The 16,002-nt window shown below is 33.7% G+C and overlaps 1 protein-coding gene and 1 pseudogene across 2 annotated transcripts; one reads left to right on the plus strand and one right to left on the minus strand.

Moving 5' to 3' along the window:
* Positions 1–835: 835 nt before the first annotated feature.
* On the minus strand, positions 836–3,234 carry LOC105951033 (uncharacterized). Its single transcript, XM_088815385.1, has 2 exons — positions 1,926–3,234; positions 836–1,200 (listed from the first exon to the last, which is right to left on the minus strand). Exon 1 carries the CDS (start codon positions 3,091–3,093, stop codon positions 1,969–1,971), a length of 1,125 nt encoding a protein of 374 aa, XP_088671511.1. The 5' UTR covers positions 3,094–3,234; the 3' UTR covers positions 836–1,200; positions 1,926–1,968.
* A 7,940-nt stretch (positions 3,235–11,174) lies between these two features.
* On the plus strand, positions 11,175–14,055 carry LOC105965507 (uncharacterized; annotated as a pseudogene). Its single transcript, XR_016030460.1, has 6 exons — positions 11,175–11,201; positions 11,380–11,620; positions 12,597–12,945; positions 13,031–13,077; positions 13,341–13,726; positions 13,952–14,055. The product of XR_016030460.1 is annotated as an uncharacterized LOC105965507 (transcript).
* Positions 14,056–16,002: the final 1,947 nt, after the last annotated feature.

Below are 16,002 nucleotides of genomic sequence, written 5' to 3' on the forward strand. Positions count from 1 at the left end.
GCATACAATCATGTGTGTGTGATTGGTGGTGGTTATTTAATCTCATCAATGGTTACAAATCATCCGATGTAGATCACTCGGTGTACCATATCTAAGTAACCCTCACCGAATCCAGATAGCCTCGGCATTTTCAAAAGTTATCATATTTGTAATTTCAAATTTGTTACGAATTGTTAAAATTACGGAAGTTACGAAAATATTTGTACATAAGTTACTGAAGTTACAAAAAATTATTTATCCAAACCTCGTAAATTCCGTGTCTCGTTTAGGTTTCATATTTGTGTGTGAATTCTCGTTTATATTTTCGCTTCCACATTGCGCAACAATTGGTACCCGAGCTCCAATGTTTTGTTTATCTTGGGGTATTGGGTTTTTCGCTTGGAATTATTTCCAAAAATTGGAGTCGCGTTCATCTTAGTCTAATTCTATCTAGATTATAAACGCTTAATCTTTATATTCTAAAATTCTAATGTTTTATGCTCAACCCTCACCTGCCGGACACCTTTTGAGTCATTTTGCAATTCCTGAAAAGTTAGAAACATGTTAAAATAGAAACTTCCAATTTTTTTTGTTGTTTCCCTAATTAATTGATAGTTGATATTAATATTTATTTTGAATATATTTGTATGGAAATACTAAAAAAATTGAATAAAAACTTGTATATATTAGTATAACATATTTATAAATATACCCTATACTTTTAATATTTACAAGTTTCCCCCAAGCACCAGTATCCCCATTTTTGAGACATGTCGTTTCCCCGTTTCCACATATTGCCGCTTCCGTGCTACACATGTAAGGAGCAAAAATCAATTTAAAGAATAATATAGCATGCTTCCAAATCACACCCAAACAAAACATTGTGACCTTGGCAAAACTTTATATCCAACTAAATTCATAGATATTCAATATGGGAAAAATATATGAGTTTGGGAGATAAATATAAAATAATTATGAACTCATTCAAATGCTACAAGAAACTACAATCATATAACTCATTTTGAAAAGAACAAATAAAGAAAAAAAGCTACTCCGATTCTAACTAACGAACCATCCGAGTTTGCCTGTTTGTTCGAGTCCTCTGTTTTCCGATCTATACGGTCATTCATTCAACTGATGTGTTTCTATCGGTCGAATATCATGTCTATTTTCCGACATCACATCTCGTCCTTATTTCTCCTCCATTCTCTATTTCTTCTTCTGCAAAGGACAACAAAAAAAAAAAATCGTCGTGAATCTCTTTTCGCAAGGAATGCATTATTAGCTTATTACGCAACAAACCAAAGTTTGAATTTAGCAATTTCAGAAAGTAGATCGATTATTCTTTATTAAAGGAATGCGACTGATTAAATCTACCATTGTGCACTCTTTCACCGACAAAATTAGCACGAATCTGAACAAAATTAGTTTGACTCAGATAGTCACATACTCGATGATGAAATTGCAAACGATTTTATCAAAGTTAGTAAAGGGGTGACGGGAATTGACAATTTTACCCCTCAAATATCTGGTCTAAGTTGCACAAAAATATGGATATCGTTCAGTCCACGAACTCAAGTCTTAACAAGTGCAACTCGGGTAGGTATCTTAGACTCTTAGTGCTTCCAACATATAAACACAGCTTTTACGGCAGAAAATATAAGATAGTGTTCGATAAATATTTTCCACGACATTTTGCTTTAAAAGATTCTAAACCATCTTTCTATCTAGTGATTCTGCGTAACTAAATATGTTACACCGGAATAAATTCTTGAAAACCTAATAGAATCTTGATCTCTGTAAATAATTTTGCCTACTTACTTTTACCCCATTCTCAGATTTTATAGTGATGAAGATAAGAACATGCAAAATGTTACACGAAAATTAGCAATAATGTATTTGCTATCACAAAACTACATAAACCGAATAGGATAGATTCGATTTACCTGATGAAAATTTGATGACAAAACTACTCAAGCAAATTTTCATTCATCTCCCGTTATACACTTCGCCAACTTCATCTAAATAAGGGGCGACAAATTTCTCGAAAAACTTCGAATCCGAAAGCAAGTGGAAAGTTCCGAGACAAGGCCACTTCTTAATAAGATTCCGTTTTTCCAAAACCTCCAAAACCCTCAGCCGAGGCAAGTACCTTTTCTCGACACTGTACATAAGCGAAGTTGGGTTGTTCACAATACGCCGCATGTCGTATTTCCCAGTCCCGACCAAAACCTCCACAATCTTCTTTATCTTATTCTCCGATACGGAAAACACCATAGGCGCATTTCTCAACACCCTCGATATATCAAGATCCGAAAATCCCAAACTACGAAAAGTCTTCACCTTCATCTCCCAACTCTCGTCCGTCATCGAACTAACTACACGAACCGCGTAAATAAACATACCCGATTTCCTACTAACCCCCATTTCATCGGCCTTCTCGACAAATTTCTTCATGTTTTCCGGCTTACTCAAGAAAAAACGCGGGAATATATACATGAGCTTGATTATCTGGTTTACGCTTACCCCACAGCTTTTCAAGAATTCGACATTCGGTACCAAACTTTTTTCTAAATCTGTCACCAAAAACCAAGCAGAAACCTTTAAAACTTTAGCCACTTGCAAATCGGTTCCTAATAAGTTCTTGAGCACGGATAAAGAAGGGATTAGTCTGTTATTAACACTCGAATGCAAAACCAAGGGTACTTTGGAGATAATCAGAGCAATTTCTTCGGCGGAAAACCCCAAATCTTGGAAAATCTGAATTTTGGGCTTGATGATTTTCTCGAGATTTGCGGAAAGGAATACGGGCCGGTATTTCACTACTCTTTCCAATTGGGTGCTCGAAAACCCGCTCTCTTTGAGGAACGACAGAATTGAATCGGAATTTTCTAGGGTTTTCAACGAAGTTAAAACAGAGGCGATTTGCGAAGCTGCTTCGGGAGAGAAATGGTGCATCTGCATCAAGAAATCGGAAATTGTGGAGGATTCTACGGGTTGATTTTCGCTAATTGTCGATAAATTTTGAGTATAAAAAACATGGCATTTGTATAGAGAAGAAGAATTTTTGGGGAATAAATTGGTTAAACTCCTGCGTACGAGTGGAGCAGCCATGATTATAGGTCACAAATTGAACATCAAGGAATCAATTGACTGTGAGATGAAAAGGGGGAAAGGGTTTCTTGCCTGTTGAAACGACGACGTTCTATCCGCAGTGTGGAGGTTTAGGGTTTTTCAAATTGGGCACGAACGCGGTGTTTTTGAAAGGGTTAATAGCACTTAAGCCCCTGTGTTTTGATTTTTGTGCGAATGACCCCATTACTACTACTTTCAATATAAGCACGTGACTCCCTGTTGTTTGAATTTTGTGCACGTGACTTCTTTTCACTTTTCATATAAGTATATGAAAGTTTGAACCGAAATTTTCACATTCCATGCATTAAGGCTCAACTATCGTGCCCGAAATTTGCTGCCGAAGCAATCTGCCAGGCGCTATCGCTGCAATCCGCCATACAAGTGATTGAGTTCTTTCTTTATGGTGAATCGGGCAACTTTACATTCTTTTTTAGAGTTTTTAGCAAGCGGCACCCCTGTGATATGTCTAATTGCAGGAAAAGTTCCCGTATTAAAAAAATTAACATATACCCCCCTATGATCAGAAGTCAGAGCCAAAAAACCCCCTGTGAGCTGATCGTGTGTTACACTCGCCGATTATGCGACTGGGAGCGTTTTTTTGACTTGAAAATACCAAAATACCCTTTCAATTATTTTATTTTTTAAATTACAGATTCACCCAGTAAAAGACCCATCTTTCAATTTAGTCCTTAACATTTTCAAAAAGCCCTCTTCTCCAAATCAACCATCCGTTACCACAAGTCATCTTTATCTTCCCATTTCCGGCGAGCCCGTTAGATTGAGAAGGAGAATCCCATCTGGGCTTCGGGTTTCAAGAATCTGGGTTGTCAGATTGTTTTCTTCTCGCCGGCCATTCATTCGAGGTGGGGGCGCCGCCGCCGCCTTATACGACCGTAAGAGGTGTTGGATTGGGTGGGGAGGAGATGGTGCCCATAACACCGACAATGGGCTGCCGATTTGGGGAGATTTTTGTTTGAATTTAGCATTGGTTTTGAGGTGGATGTCGAGAGGACATCTCCGAAGCCGTAGCCGCGCCGCCGACGACAAAGGTATCGTCTCTAATTTCCATCGCCAGACTTCAATTCTTGGTGGGGAAGAGAGAAATTGAGGAAATTGATGTGGCTCGGAGAGGAACCGAATCAAACCGTTGCGGAGATAGGTCAGAGGCAACGAAGATGGTGGATTGTAGAGGAGGAGCAGGATGTGTTGGTGGTTGCTATTGGAGGTGGGTGCACGGTGGTGCTGTTGAAGAAGATGACTTATTTAATTTCTTTTTTCTTTTTATTATTTTATATTTAGTATATATACATTTTGCATTATCTTTTGTTTATAAATTTATAAACATAATTATTTTGTTATTTTTTTATATATTTTTTATTTTAAATATTTTTTAATATATATATATATATATATATATATATATATATATATATATATATATATATATATATATATATATATATATATATATATATATATATATATATATATATATATATATATATATATATATATATATATATATATATATATATAGATATATATATATATATATATATATTAATAATTACTAAAATAAAGGGTAATGTAACATATTTTTATAAGGGTAATATAGTCATTTCATTATAGTCAACAATTTTTTTTCGAATAGGGGGTGGTGGGCTAAATAAAATCAATCATAGGGGGTTAAATGCTAATTGTTTTAACATAGGGTTTTTTCCGGCAATTAGACTTTTCACAGGGGGTTGTATGCAATTAACTCTTCTTTTTTATTTCATTTGATGGATCATTCATAATTGGTTTAAGTGCAATTAATTCATATGTTAGAGTCTTTCAATTAAATTAGAGTCTTTCATATGGTTTTTGAATTATATTAGAGGCTTTTATATGTAGTTTAATGATATAAGTATTTGTTTGGATGTATTTATATAGTATATAAAATAAAAATAAAACAAAAAAAAAAAAAAAACCAGAAAAGAACTAATTTAATGTTGTTAGAATTTATTTCGTGCAGATATAAATTGTTTGTGTCAGATTCAGTTTTTCGTTACTGTTGCGTGAAGTGTTGCAACAGTTCGTGAAACAATTTGTAAAAACAGAAATAAACGAGACACAAATTTAATGTGGTTCGGATACAATTGTACCGTACATCCACGGGGACCTGCAAATGAAATTTACTAATTTTAGTTTTACGAATGCAGTAATAGGACTTAATCGAAATACAAAGACTCCCTCTTTGTCGAAGCCGTTCTTGTATACTACGCTGAATTATCAATCTTCACTTTGCAGCACGTCCCTCGTTCCGCACGGTTGAACTTCCTTCAACGCTGAGTCCCTCAGTCGGAGGATCGACCTCCTCCCGAGATCTTCTGAGTTCTCCTCCCGAAGAACCGATTTTCTTTTCACGTGAAAGAAGCAAATCTTTGAATATACTTTTCTTCTCGAATAAGATCAACTAACAGGAGCAGCAACGTAAAGAGCAGAAAATAACTTTTCTCTCACACAAAAGGGACGGCACTACAAAAACGTTGATACTCCTGTATTTATATTCCTTAGTTGAATAGAAGAGCCCTACAAGATTGGAGCCCATTAGGTTAGTGAGAATCTTACGTGAGGAAACAAAATTGTGTAGTAAGGAAAGTCTTTGTCCGAGAAATTCCTTGCTAACACATGACTTATATAATTAAATAAATTAATGACAAAATAAGAGTTTAAAGCATTAAGAAAACTTCCCTAGCTTTAGATAGGCGTTTTTCACACACGTGTTGAAAAACCAAAATTAGAATCCTCTCGGATTCTAACAAATGTCATTAAACTTATATCTGTTAGAAATATAAAAGCCTCTGATATAATTCACTGTGTTTTAATTAAAGAAACAATTTTTTTAATGTGTGAAATTGTTTCTTTCTTTAATTTCTTAGAAATGTAGGTGGAAGTGTTACAATTTGAACTGTTACAAAGATATTTCTAACGGATAACAACCGTTAGAAATATTTATTTTTCTAGGGGCAATTTGCTATAGGTCCTCCTATAAGAGATTATATGTGTTAAAATCCATCTAATAAACTCTAATTTCCAGCATTTTTTTGTATTTATAATTTTTCAAAAGTACCCCTATCAATATCCCTAGTAATATACGGTAAAATATATCTTCAAAATCAAATCCCCCATTTCTCTCCCTATTATACTGCAAATCCGAAATTTCCAATTGCAAAATCTGGAATTCGATTTCTCCACTGTTTCTTCAAATCGAAAATCTCACCACGAAATTTGAATCCTTCTCAAGGTTTTGGGTGTTTTGTCGTTTGCAGTTTTACCAGGTCGTTTGCATTTTGTCTTCGTTTTCGATTTGTTGTTCAATTTTTGCATTTGTTTCGTTTGTTGTTTACAAATTTGTTGCTCACTATTTGCATTTGTTTCGTTTGCTGTTTTACAGGGTTTGTTGTTTCGAAATTCCAATTGCAAAAATCTGGAATTTGATTTGTCCCCTGTTTCTTCAAATTGAAAATCTCACCACGAATTTTGAATCCTTCCAAAGGTTTTGGGTGTTTGGTCGTTTGCAGTTTTAACAGGTCGTTTGCATTTTGATTTGTCCACTGTTTCTTCAAATCGAAAATCTCACCATGAATTTTGAATCCTTCAAAAGGTTTTGGGTGTTTGGTCGTTTGCAATTTTAACAGGTCGTTTGCATTTTGTCTTCGTTTTCGATTTGCTGTTCAATTTTTGCATTTGTTTCGTTTGTTGTTTACAAATTTGTTGTTCCCTATTTGCATTTGTTTCGTTTGCTGTTTACAGGGTTTGTTGTTTCGAAAATTCCAGATTTTGCAATCGATTTCTTCGTTGTTGCTTCAAAGCGAAAATCTCACCACGAATTTTGAATCTTTCCATAGGTTTTGGGTGTTTGATTGTTTGCAGTTTTACCAGGAAGTTTGCATTTTGTCTTTGTTCGATTTGCTGTTCAATATTTGCATTTGTTTCGTTTGCTGTTTACAAATTTGTTGTTCACTATTTGCATTTGTTTCGTTTGTTGTTTACAAATTACCAGGTCTGAGCATTTTGCCTTTATTCCGTTTGCCTTCGTTCGATTTGTTGTTGCCCAATTTGACTTCGTTCTGTTTGCAGTTTACAAATTGTTTGTTGCTCGGAATCAACGGCTGGTGTTTAGGGTTTCTTGTTTGGAGTTCATACGATGGCCAAAACACGATTAAGTTTTGGTAATCAATGATCCTTTGTGTAAAAAAATTTTTGCATGTTCGGTTTTCGCTTTTGATTTTTTTTCTTTCATCTCAAATTTTGTATTTTGTTCCTTTTTTGCTTTTGTATTTTGTTTGTTTGCTATTTATTCCAAATATTTCAATAATAATTTGAGAACCCGTTTTTTTCCCCCTTAACAGCAAAGGATGATGATGATTTCCAATCCCCGAAATCAGGTAAATTGAGGGGTTTGTGTATGTTACGACTTTGGTTATGTTTATTCTAAAAGAAAACATTTGAAGAACCTAATTATGTGTTCTGACTTTGCTATTTGCAAACCAAATTGTTTGTTGTTTGCAGTTTCTTATCATAGGTATTTGTTGTCTTCAGTTTCTTATTTTAAGTTTCTAGTTTTGCAAATGTTTATTTGACATTTGTTGTTTGCCATTTCTACATTTTCTTCAATATTTCCTGTTTGTATTTGATGCCTGCAAATTGGTGTTTTGGTTTCAATCCCAATTTGCATCTAGAAACTCTTTGTAATGGTAAATGTTTGTTTGCATTTTGGTGCTCTTGCTACTAATTTGTAAATAACTTATTTTGTCAATTTTAATGGTTGTTTGCATGCTAGATGTTGCAACATTTTACTTGTGTCAAATAAGGCTGCATTTTATTGTTGTTTGATAATGTGCCTGCATTTGATTGATTGTTTATATTTGCAACTATTATAATGTTGTTTTGTATCTGAACCTCATAATTTTTTTTATTTTTTATTTCGTTTAGTGGCACGAAATATTGATCAAGTTTTTGGTTTTTTTTTTGTTAGTGTCATAGACACGGTGAAGATCCACGAGAGCGCGGGTGATGAACAAAAGTTGACATTTGAGTGAATGCAAGTTTTGATTATGCTACCCATTCACCATAATACAATCCTAATTCGGTGGATTGCGGGTTATTTTCATGTTTAGAGCACGCCAGTTTTACTTGCAACAACTAGTAGTGCAAATTTTCATGGACAGTAAAATTAGTGACCTGAATTAATTTTATTCATTAGTTTTTGAATGATGAGCACGTCAAGTTTGATTAGAACATATTACGTACATTGAATTGTGCCTTGTACTACTAATTTATTTATAAAAGTGTTTGATGTTTCACATCCACCTTGCAAATTCCAAATTCAAATTGCAAATGAAAAAAATGTATGTGTTGCTATTGCATTTTGCATATTATTATTTTCAAACTAAAGAAATCATAAATTTATGTTTGCTATTTTTATGTTAGCATTATTTAGGATGCAATTTGCTATTTGCTATCTACTTATCAAATGATTAGTAGTGATACTGAATGAAAATAGAAATTAAACAACATTCTTAAATATTCAAAATAAATTTGTCTAAAATGAGTAGGGAGAGTGGAAAAAAAAATATAAGTAAAATCAAAGAAAGTGAGAGAAAATGTGTGAGGTAGATAAAAGAGGTATAGAAACGTGTGACATGAGAGAGGAGAGAGAGAGACGTGTGAGAGAGGAGAGAGAAATAGAGGAGAGAGAAATGGATAAAGAGAGTGATATGTGGGATTTGTTGTCATTTTCTATAATTCACTATTTTTAAAAAACGTGTAGTATGTGGGTATTTATGTCTATTTACTTTTAATTTTATTTAATTAATAAGGTAAAAGGACCTATGCCTATATTCATCTTGTTCATAGGACCTCTACCTATATAAGTCCAAAATTAGGGGTGTCTAGCCAATTTCCCCTTTAAAATAAACCTAGTTATAGTTAAATAGTATAATTTGAAAATGGGAGTTTATTAATTTAATTTTACTTGAACTATAATTAAATTTGACAGACAATGGTCATACTTATAGCATATTTTAGGGGTTGAACTTGGTCGGAAAACTGACCGAACCGAAAATTATGTACGTGCCAAATACATAATTAAAATTTAGGTTCGGTATTCGGTAATTTTTTTTGAATTTCGATATTCTCTAGAGATATCGTAGATCTACGGCATACAGTATTCATGACCGATATATCGTATCGTACCGAATACCGAAACTAATATATACTTATTTTTTTCTTTTATTTTTAATTCTTGGTTATATAAAATACTTATAGATTTATAATATCTTTTTCCATTATAAATTAGCCTCTATTGATAATCACTTTTTATTTTAGGATTGATTATTGAAATTTGAATGTCAAATTCAAGAATTAATTATTTTAAATATTTTTTTTACTTTTTTTTAGAATAAGAAAATATATTTTCAGTTTTACCGGTACCGTACCAAAAAAACCGAATTAATTCGGTAAAATACCGTACCGAACCAAATAGTTCAGTTCGATAGATGGTTTTCGGCCGAATGAACAGCCCTATATTCTGTATATTTACGTTGTAATCCGTTCAAGACTAAAATGAAAAGGAAAAAAAAAATCAAGATTTTCACATTTTTTTGAATTTTTAATATCTACTTATTAGTTCATGTGACAATTTCTTATGCCAATTAGTAATTCAGAAGAAAAGAAAAAAAAAAAAAAAAGAGACAGAGAGAGAAAACTGTAGACATCGAAATTTTGAGATAAATTATTAAGTAATAATCAAAATAAATCGGTTATTAATTTAGGTCTCAAATTAAAGTCCATAACATATTTCGGCTTTAAAATGTCTGGCCTATTCTGCAAGCCGAGAAACTCTAACCCTAGCTTGTGCCTATAAAAGAAGGTCTTTGGTGCATCAAAAAATCAGCCTCACACATACACAAATCGAGCTCTCAAGCTCAAGTCTCGAGCCTCCTCGAATTCATAACATATTTGAATTTTGAGGTGTTTATGTTTATTCGGTTCAAGAAAAAGTTTCTAAACCCTTAAATTGATTTTAAAGTAGAAGTGAAGAAACCGGGGAATTCCCAAAGATTGTAATCTGCTTTCGTTTGATAATAAATTATTTGTTCCGTATTTTCCTATTCGTATTTTTATTATATTTTGCAGACAAATTTGCGGGTAACAAAAACAATTTAATTAGTAGTATAGTACCGAGTGCCAAAAAGCAGAGGAGAATCTGGTTAGTTCGTGTTTCAAATGGTGGCAGTAAGAGTGACAGTGACATAGAGAGATGAATATCTAGGAAACAAAATAATTATTACATGATCAATGATTTTAATTATATGGTACAATTACTAATGCTTCTTACCATCATTGTCAATTGTCAGCCATCATCATTGGGTTTCCTTAATTATTAATTTTGAGAATTTTGGTTTCGTTTTTTAAAAAAATCACTTCTGATTTTTCTATTTTTTTCTTTTTCTAAAGGTACTCATAAAAAATACATAAAACTATTATGTGAGAGAATTAAAGGTGAAACATTTGAGAGAGAGATTATTTTAGTCATTTATTAGTTTTTGTTTTTCTCTAACATTTGTTCATCTCATTATTAATAATACATATGCGCTAACCCAAAACTACGAATATAAACGAATTTTGAGGAGTAAGGTGTAAGGAGCATCTTTTTTAAAATTTCGGGGTCCTAAAATTCGTAAAACATCGGGGGCCAAAGGTTGGCCGGACCCCCTTTGCCAGTTTTCCTCAGAAGCGCGCCTGCATTACGACTCAAAGAATCATTTGACAAGAGGAATATAGATTCGTCCTCCAATTTAAATCTCCAATTTTTACAAACTTTTACAATACATTTAAGTAAAGCAGCCCTTGAATATTATCATCTTATCTTTTCGTTCAAGTGAACGTCAAATATTACTGCGAATTTTTAAAATTATATTAAAGGAAAATCAGCAAAATTCCCTAATTTGAAAAATTCATGTAAGGTGAACTCCATTTTTTTGTTATATATTTTTTTTAATAACTAGTGATTAATGATAACATTTTTGGCTTTCACAATGGTAATTCAATTATTTTTTTATCTCTCTCTCTTTCTTCCATCTTGTCTAGTTGTCTTTTCTCCCTTCTTTTTTTCTCCTCTCCTCTCTTTTCTCATCAAAATCTCTAGTTTCCTATCTCTTGATCTGAAGACGAAGAACCACCGCCAGTGCCATCGACGTATGGGGCTATATATTGTAGAAGGCGGCACCAATTGAAGTGGACGTGGAGGCGGACGACGTGGAGCATTTGGCAGTGACGTTTTTCCAGATCCTTGCGGGGTTTGGCGATGGCGTAGGCAATGGTCTAGATGACAGTGGATCCTTTTTGGAGAAGGTGGTGGTGGTGGTGACACTGATGGTGGTGCATGTGTGGGGCCGAGTGGTATTAACAAGGTTAGATTGGGTTGAGGACATCGCTGATGGAGGTGGGGATGGTGATGGTATAGTCTGGCGATAGTGTGGTGACGATGAGTAGCAAATATACGATACGGTACGGTTTCAATTAAAACGATACAACTCGGGCTCCGTATCAATTATTCATAAATATCGGAAAATATCGCGATATATCGTATCGTATCGCAGTATCACAATACGATACGATATATACGATATTTATCCACCCAAATAAAAAAATTAAAAAGAAGAAAAAAAAAAGAAGGAAACTCAATCGGCTGAAAAAGAAAACGAATTTGAAGAATCTCTTCAACATCCCAAGATTCCCAAACCTAATTTTCACTCTTCTCTTCAATTTCTTCAACAATCCTCGCAATATATCAACTCTAATATTTAATTTCTATTCATTCTTGCGTTTTGTTTGAGATTCAACACCAATTCAAGGGCGATTTTGACTGGGTTTTGCACAATTGGGACAGGCTTGCGATCTACAACCTTATTTCTTCAAAATTTCGTTCAATCAGGTCTGGGTTTGTTCGTTTTTTGTCATGGGTATGTTCAATTTGAGGTGGGCTCGTTGATTTGTGGTGATTGGTTGAAATTTCAGATTAGTTGGGGGGTGTGGTGCTATTTTCAGCATTGGTTGGGGTGTTTCTGCAACTTTTAGCATTGGTTGGGGTGTTTCTGCAACTTTCAGCATTAATTGGGGTGTTTCTGCAACTTTCAGCATTAATTGGGGTTTGCTTGTACAATTTTCAGCATTGTTGGGGTAGTTCTTGCATTTTCCAGCAGATTTTGGGTGGTTTGTGCAATTTTCAGCACTTACTTTTTTCACAAAAAAAATATATTTTGTGGTTGTATTGGCTTTTGGGTGTTTTGGATTGCAATGGCTCATAGAAAAAGAGGAAGTAAGGATATTGCATAGAACCATTGTGCAGTCGTTGATCCTTCAGAAACGAAACATCTACGATGTAATTATTGTGGTAAAGATTATTGGGGTGGCGTTACGAGAATGAAACATCATCTTGCCGGAATACGTTTCGGAAGTATGGACTTCAAGTTCTTATGCTCGTAAGCATGATGGTAAAGAAATAGTGGACCTTGTTTCGTGCAATGCCAAATTTTGGAGTTCTATCAAATATTGTTTGCGATGTGTGAGTCCAATTGTCAAAGTATTGAGGCTTGTAGATGGTGACTCAAAACCAGCAATGCCATATGTTTATGAAGCAATGGATAGAGCCAAAGATCAAGTAGCTCAAAACTTCAATAATGTGGAGTCGATGTATAAGAAGATATGAGAAATAATTGATCTCCGTTGGAACCGGCAACTTCATAGACCACTTCATGCGGCGGCATATTATCTTAATCCTAAGTAATAATTTTATTTTATTTCTTTTTGTTAAGTTTGAATTTCATAAAAAAATGTTTATTATTAATTTATTTTATATTTTTATTAGGTTTCATTATGCTGAGGGGTTCGAGCCGAATAGTGACGTCATATATGGTTTGCATAAAACCATTAGATGATGATTGCGGATGATACTAGGACAAGAATTTTGATTGATTCACAACTTGAAAAATTCAAAAGAGCGCACGAGCTATTTGGATTAAAAATGGCCAAGGAAACAAGGGACAAAAAACAACCTGGTATTTTTTTCTTTTGGTTTTACTTTAAAAAAATGTAGCTTTTTAATTAAATATTACTATATATTTACTAAATATATTTGATGTGATAATTATATTTTATATTAATTTTTATTTTAATAGCTCTTTGGTGGGAAAGTTATGGTGGAGAAGTAAAGGAATTGCAAAAGATTGCTATACGAGAATTTTTAGTCTCACATATAGTGCTACCGGCGAGAAGAATTGGAGTACATTTGAACAAGTGCATACAAAAAGAAGAAACCGCTTGGAGCAACAAAGACTTAATGCACTTGTCTATGTTAAGTATAATCTCCAATTTGATGCGCGACAAAAAAATCGAGTAGAGAAGGGAGAAGCTTATGATCCAATATGCTTATCAGATATTGAATCTGATGACGAGTGGATCACCGAAAAAGAAGACCCTTGCTTACCTGAAGATAGTTCACGGATGGATGTACATGAAGATTTTAGCTTTAGTGAAGAAGCTCCAAGCTCAAAACGGAAAAGAGGTATATTATGTATATTTCTTTTGTTTAAAAATATACTATCATTCAATATTATTTAATGTTTATATATATATATATATATATATATATATATATATATATATATATATATATATATATATATATATATATATATATATATATATATATATATATATATATATATATGTCCAAGAAATTTGAATGCCAAGTTTGAGATTGATAAGAGAAGAAAGGGAAAGGCCAAAGTTAGAGTCGATGAAGTTGAAGATGAAGATGAAGATGTAGACAATTGTTTGAAATTGGTCGATCAGGAAGATTTAGGTGACATTGATCTTCAAGATTTCGAGTGATGAATTATTTTATAAATTAGGGATTTGAATTTGAACTTCGATGATATTATTTAATGAACAATTATGATTTTTGTCAATATTTTATAATGTGATGTTGAAACTTGAATTTGGATGTTGGATCTATTTTTTTAATGAGTATTTGACTTTAAAATATTACATTTTACATGTTTCTAATATTTATATTTTATATATATATATATATATATATATATATATATATATATATATATAAATATATATATATATATATATATATATATATATATATATATATATATATATATATATATATATATATATATATATATATATATATATATATATATATATATATATATATATATATAAATATATATATATATATATATATATATATATATATATATATATATATATATATATATATATATATATATATATATATATATATATATATATATATATATATATATATATATATTTTACCAGTTTAATAGTTGGTTAAATATCTTACGATACGATACAATAAACGATACGGTACGAGATGTGGAGCAAAATGATATGAGATATATTTACGATCCGATAACCATCATTGCGCGGAGGACGGTGCAGGCGGATGAAGTCATAGAGGTTGGATCCATAATCAACTGCATTTTAGTAGTCGATTAATTAGGTTAGTCGACTACATTTTTTAATTAATTTTTTGGATTTTTGTTTATTGATTCCTTATCCTGCTACAAGTAGTTGGACTTGGGGCCATAGAGGCGGTGCATTTTTGTTCTGCCATTGTCAATCCATCCTCTAATTTTGTTTAAATCAATTACAATTTTTATATATTTGTTGTTTTGTAAAAAATAGTTGATTTTAATTATTTTTGTTATTTTTTTGTGGTTGCTTGTTGATGATGCTAAAATATAGCTCATCTAGGGTGGTGTAGAAAACGAACTGGGAGAGCAAAGCGGATCAGTAGCTTGACAACTTGATGATCCTGAGGTACCTGCGATCATAGAACACGTGAACTAGGCCGGGGGTTGATCCGGCGGGAACCCCTCCGACGCTCAAGTCAGACGTGCTGATAGTAGAAATAGTCCAGAGAATATGTATTGTAGTATTGCTCAGTTAATAGGACGTACCTTAAGGAAATGAGTTTAAATCTTTATTTATAGCTTAGTTTAGATTGTCGGGCCCAAACCTTACTTGAAAGTGATTGGGCCTCAGTGATAGTGGTCTTCGATATTGGGCTCGTGGCCCAGTAGGTAAATAATTTGTAGGCCCATTGGGTTGGGCCAATTAGGCATATCATTAAGCCCCCCACTCTCGAGTCGATGTGGGGGCCATGTTGAAATGGGTGCTAGATCGTGTCGAGAGTAAAAAATGTAGAAGTCGATCGTTGGCGTATGGCCTAATAGTGTGCGAAAACTCGTTGGAGCGTGTGTCGGAGGGGCGTGAATGCGCGTTGGCGCGTAGCGCGACCAAGTTGTCGCGATGTAAGTTACTTGAGTCGTCGGTGTTGTCCCGCGATGATGTAGTAGCGAATTATCTCCTCGTGGGAGTTGTCTCGTCGCGGGGTGATAGAGTTGATCGAGTTATCTCCTCGTGGGAGTTTTCTCGCGATAATGTGGTAGCACGGATCAAGTAATCGCCTCGTGGGAGTTGTCTCGTAGTGGGGTAATAGAGTAGATCGAGTTATCTCCTCGTGGGAGTTGTCTCGCGATAATGTAGTAGCACGGAGCTAGTATTCTCCTCGTGGGAGTTGTTATTTATCGACATTGTCAATGTTTTGACGCGTTGCTTGTATGTGTTTACATATAGCCTTGTGCGTGATGTACTTGAGGAGGGGATCCGGCTCTCAAGAGTTTTTTTATGGGGATCGTGCCCTTTGTTAGACCTCGTGGGTCGTAAGTATGTTTGGACCGTGGCCACGTTTTAATGAAGGACCCATCGAAAACAAGTAGGTAAATTTTGAGT

The sequence above is a fragment of the Erythranthe guttata genome, chromosome 3 (assembly GCF_056151865.1).
Source record: "Erythranthe guttata isolate IM_541 chromosome 3, IM_541, whole genome shotgun sequence".
NCBI lineage: Eukaryota > Viridiplantae > Streptophyta > Magnoliopsida > Lamiales > Phrymaceae > Erythranthe > Erythranthe guttata.

Excerpts from the sequence above, each read along its gene's own strand:
- LOC105951033 (XM_088815385.1), bottom strand. The coding sequence starts at position 3,093 with ATGGCTGCTCCACTCGTACGCAGGAGTTTAACCAATTTATTCCCCAAA.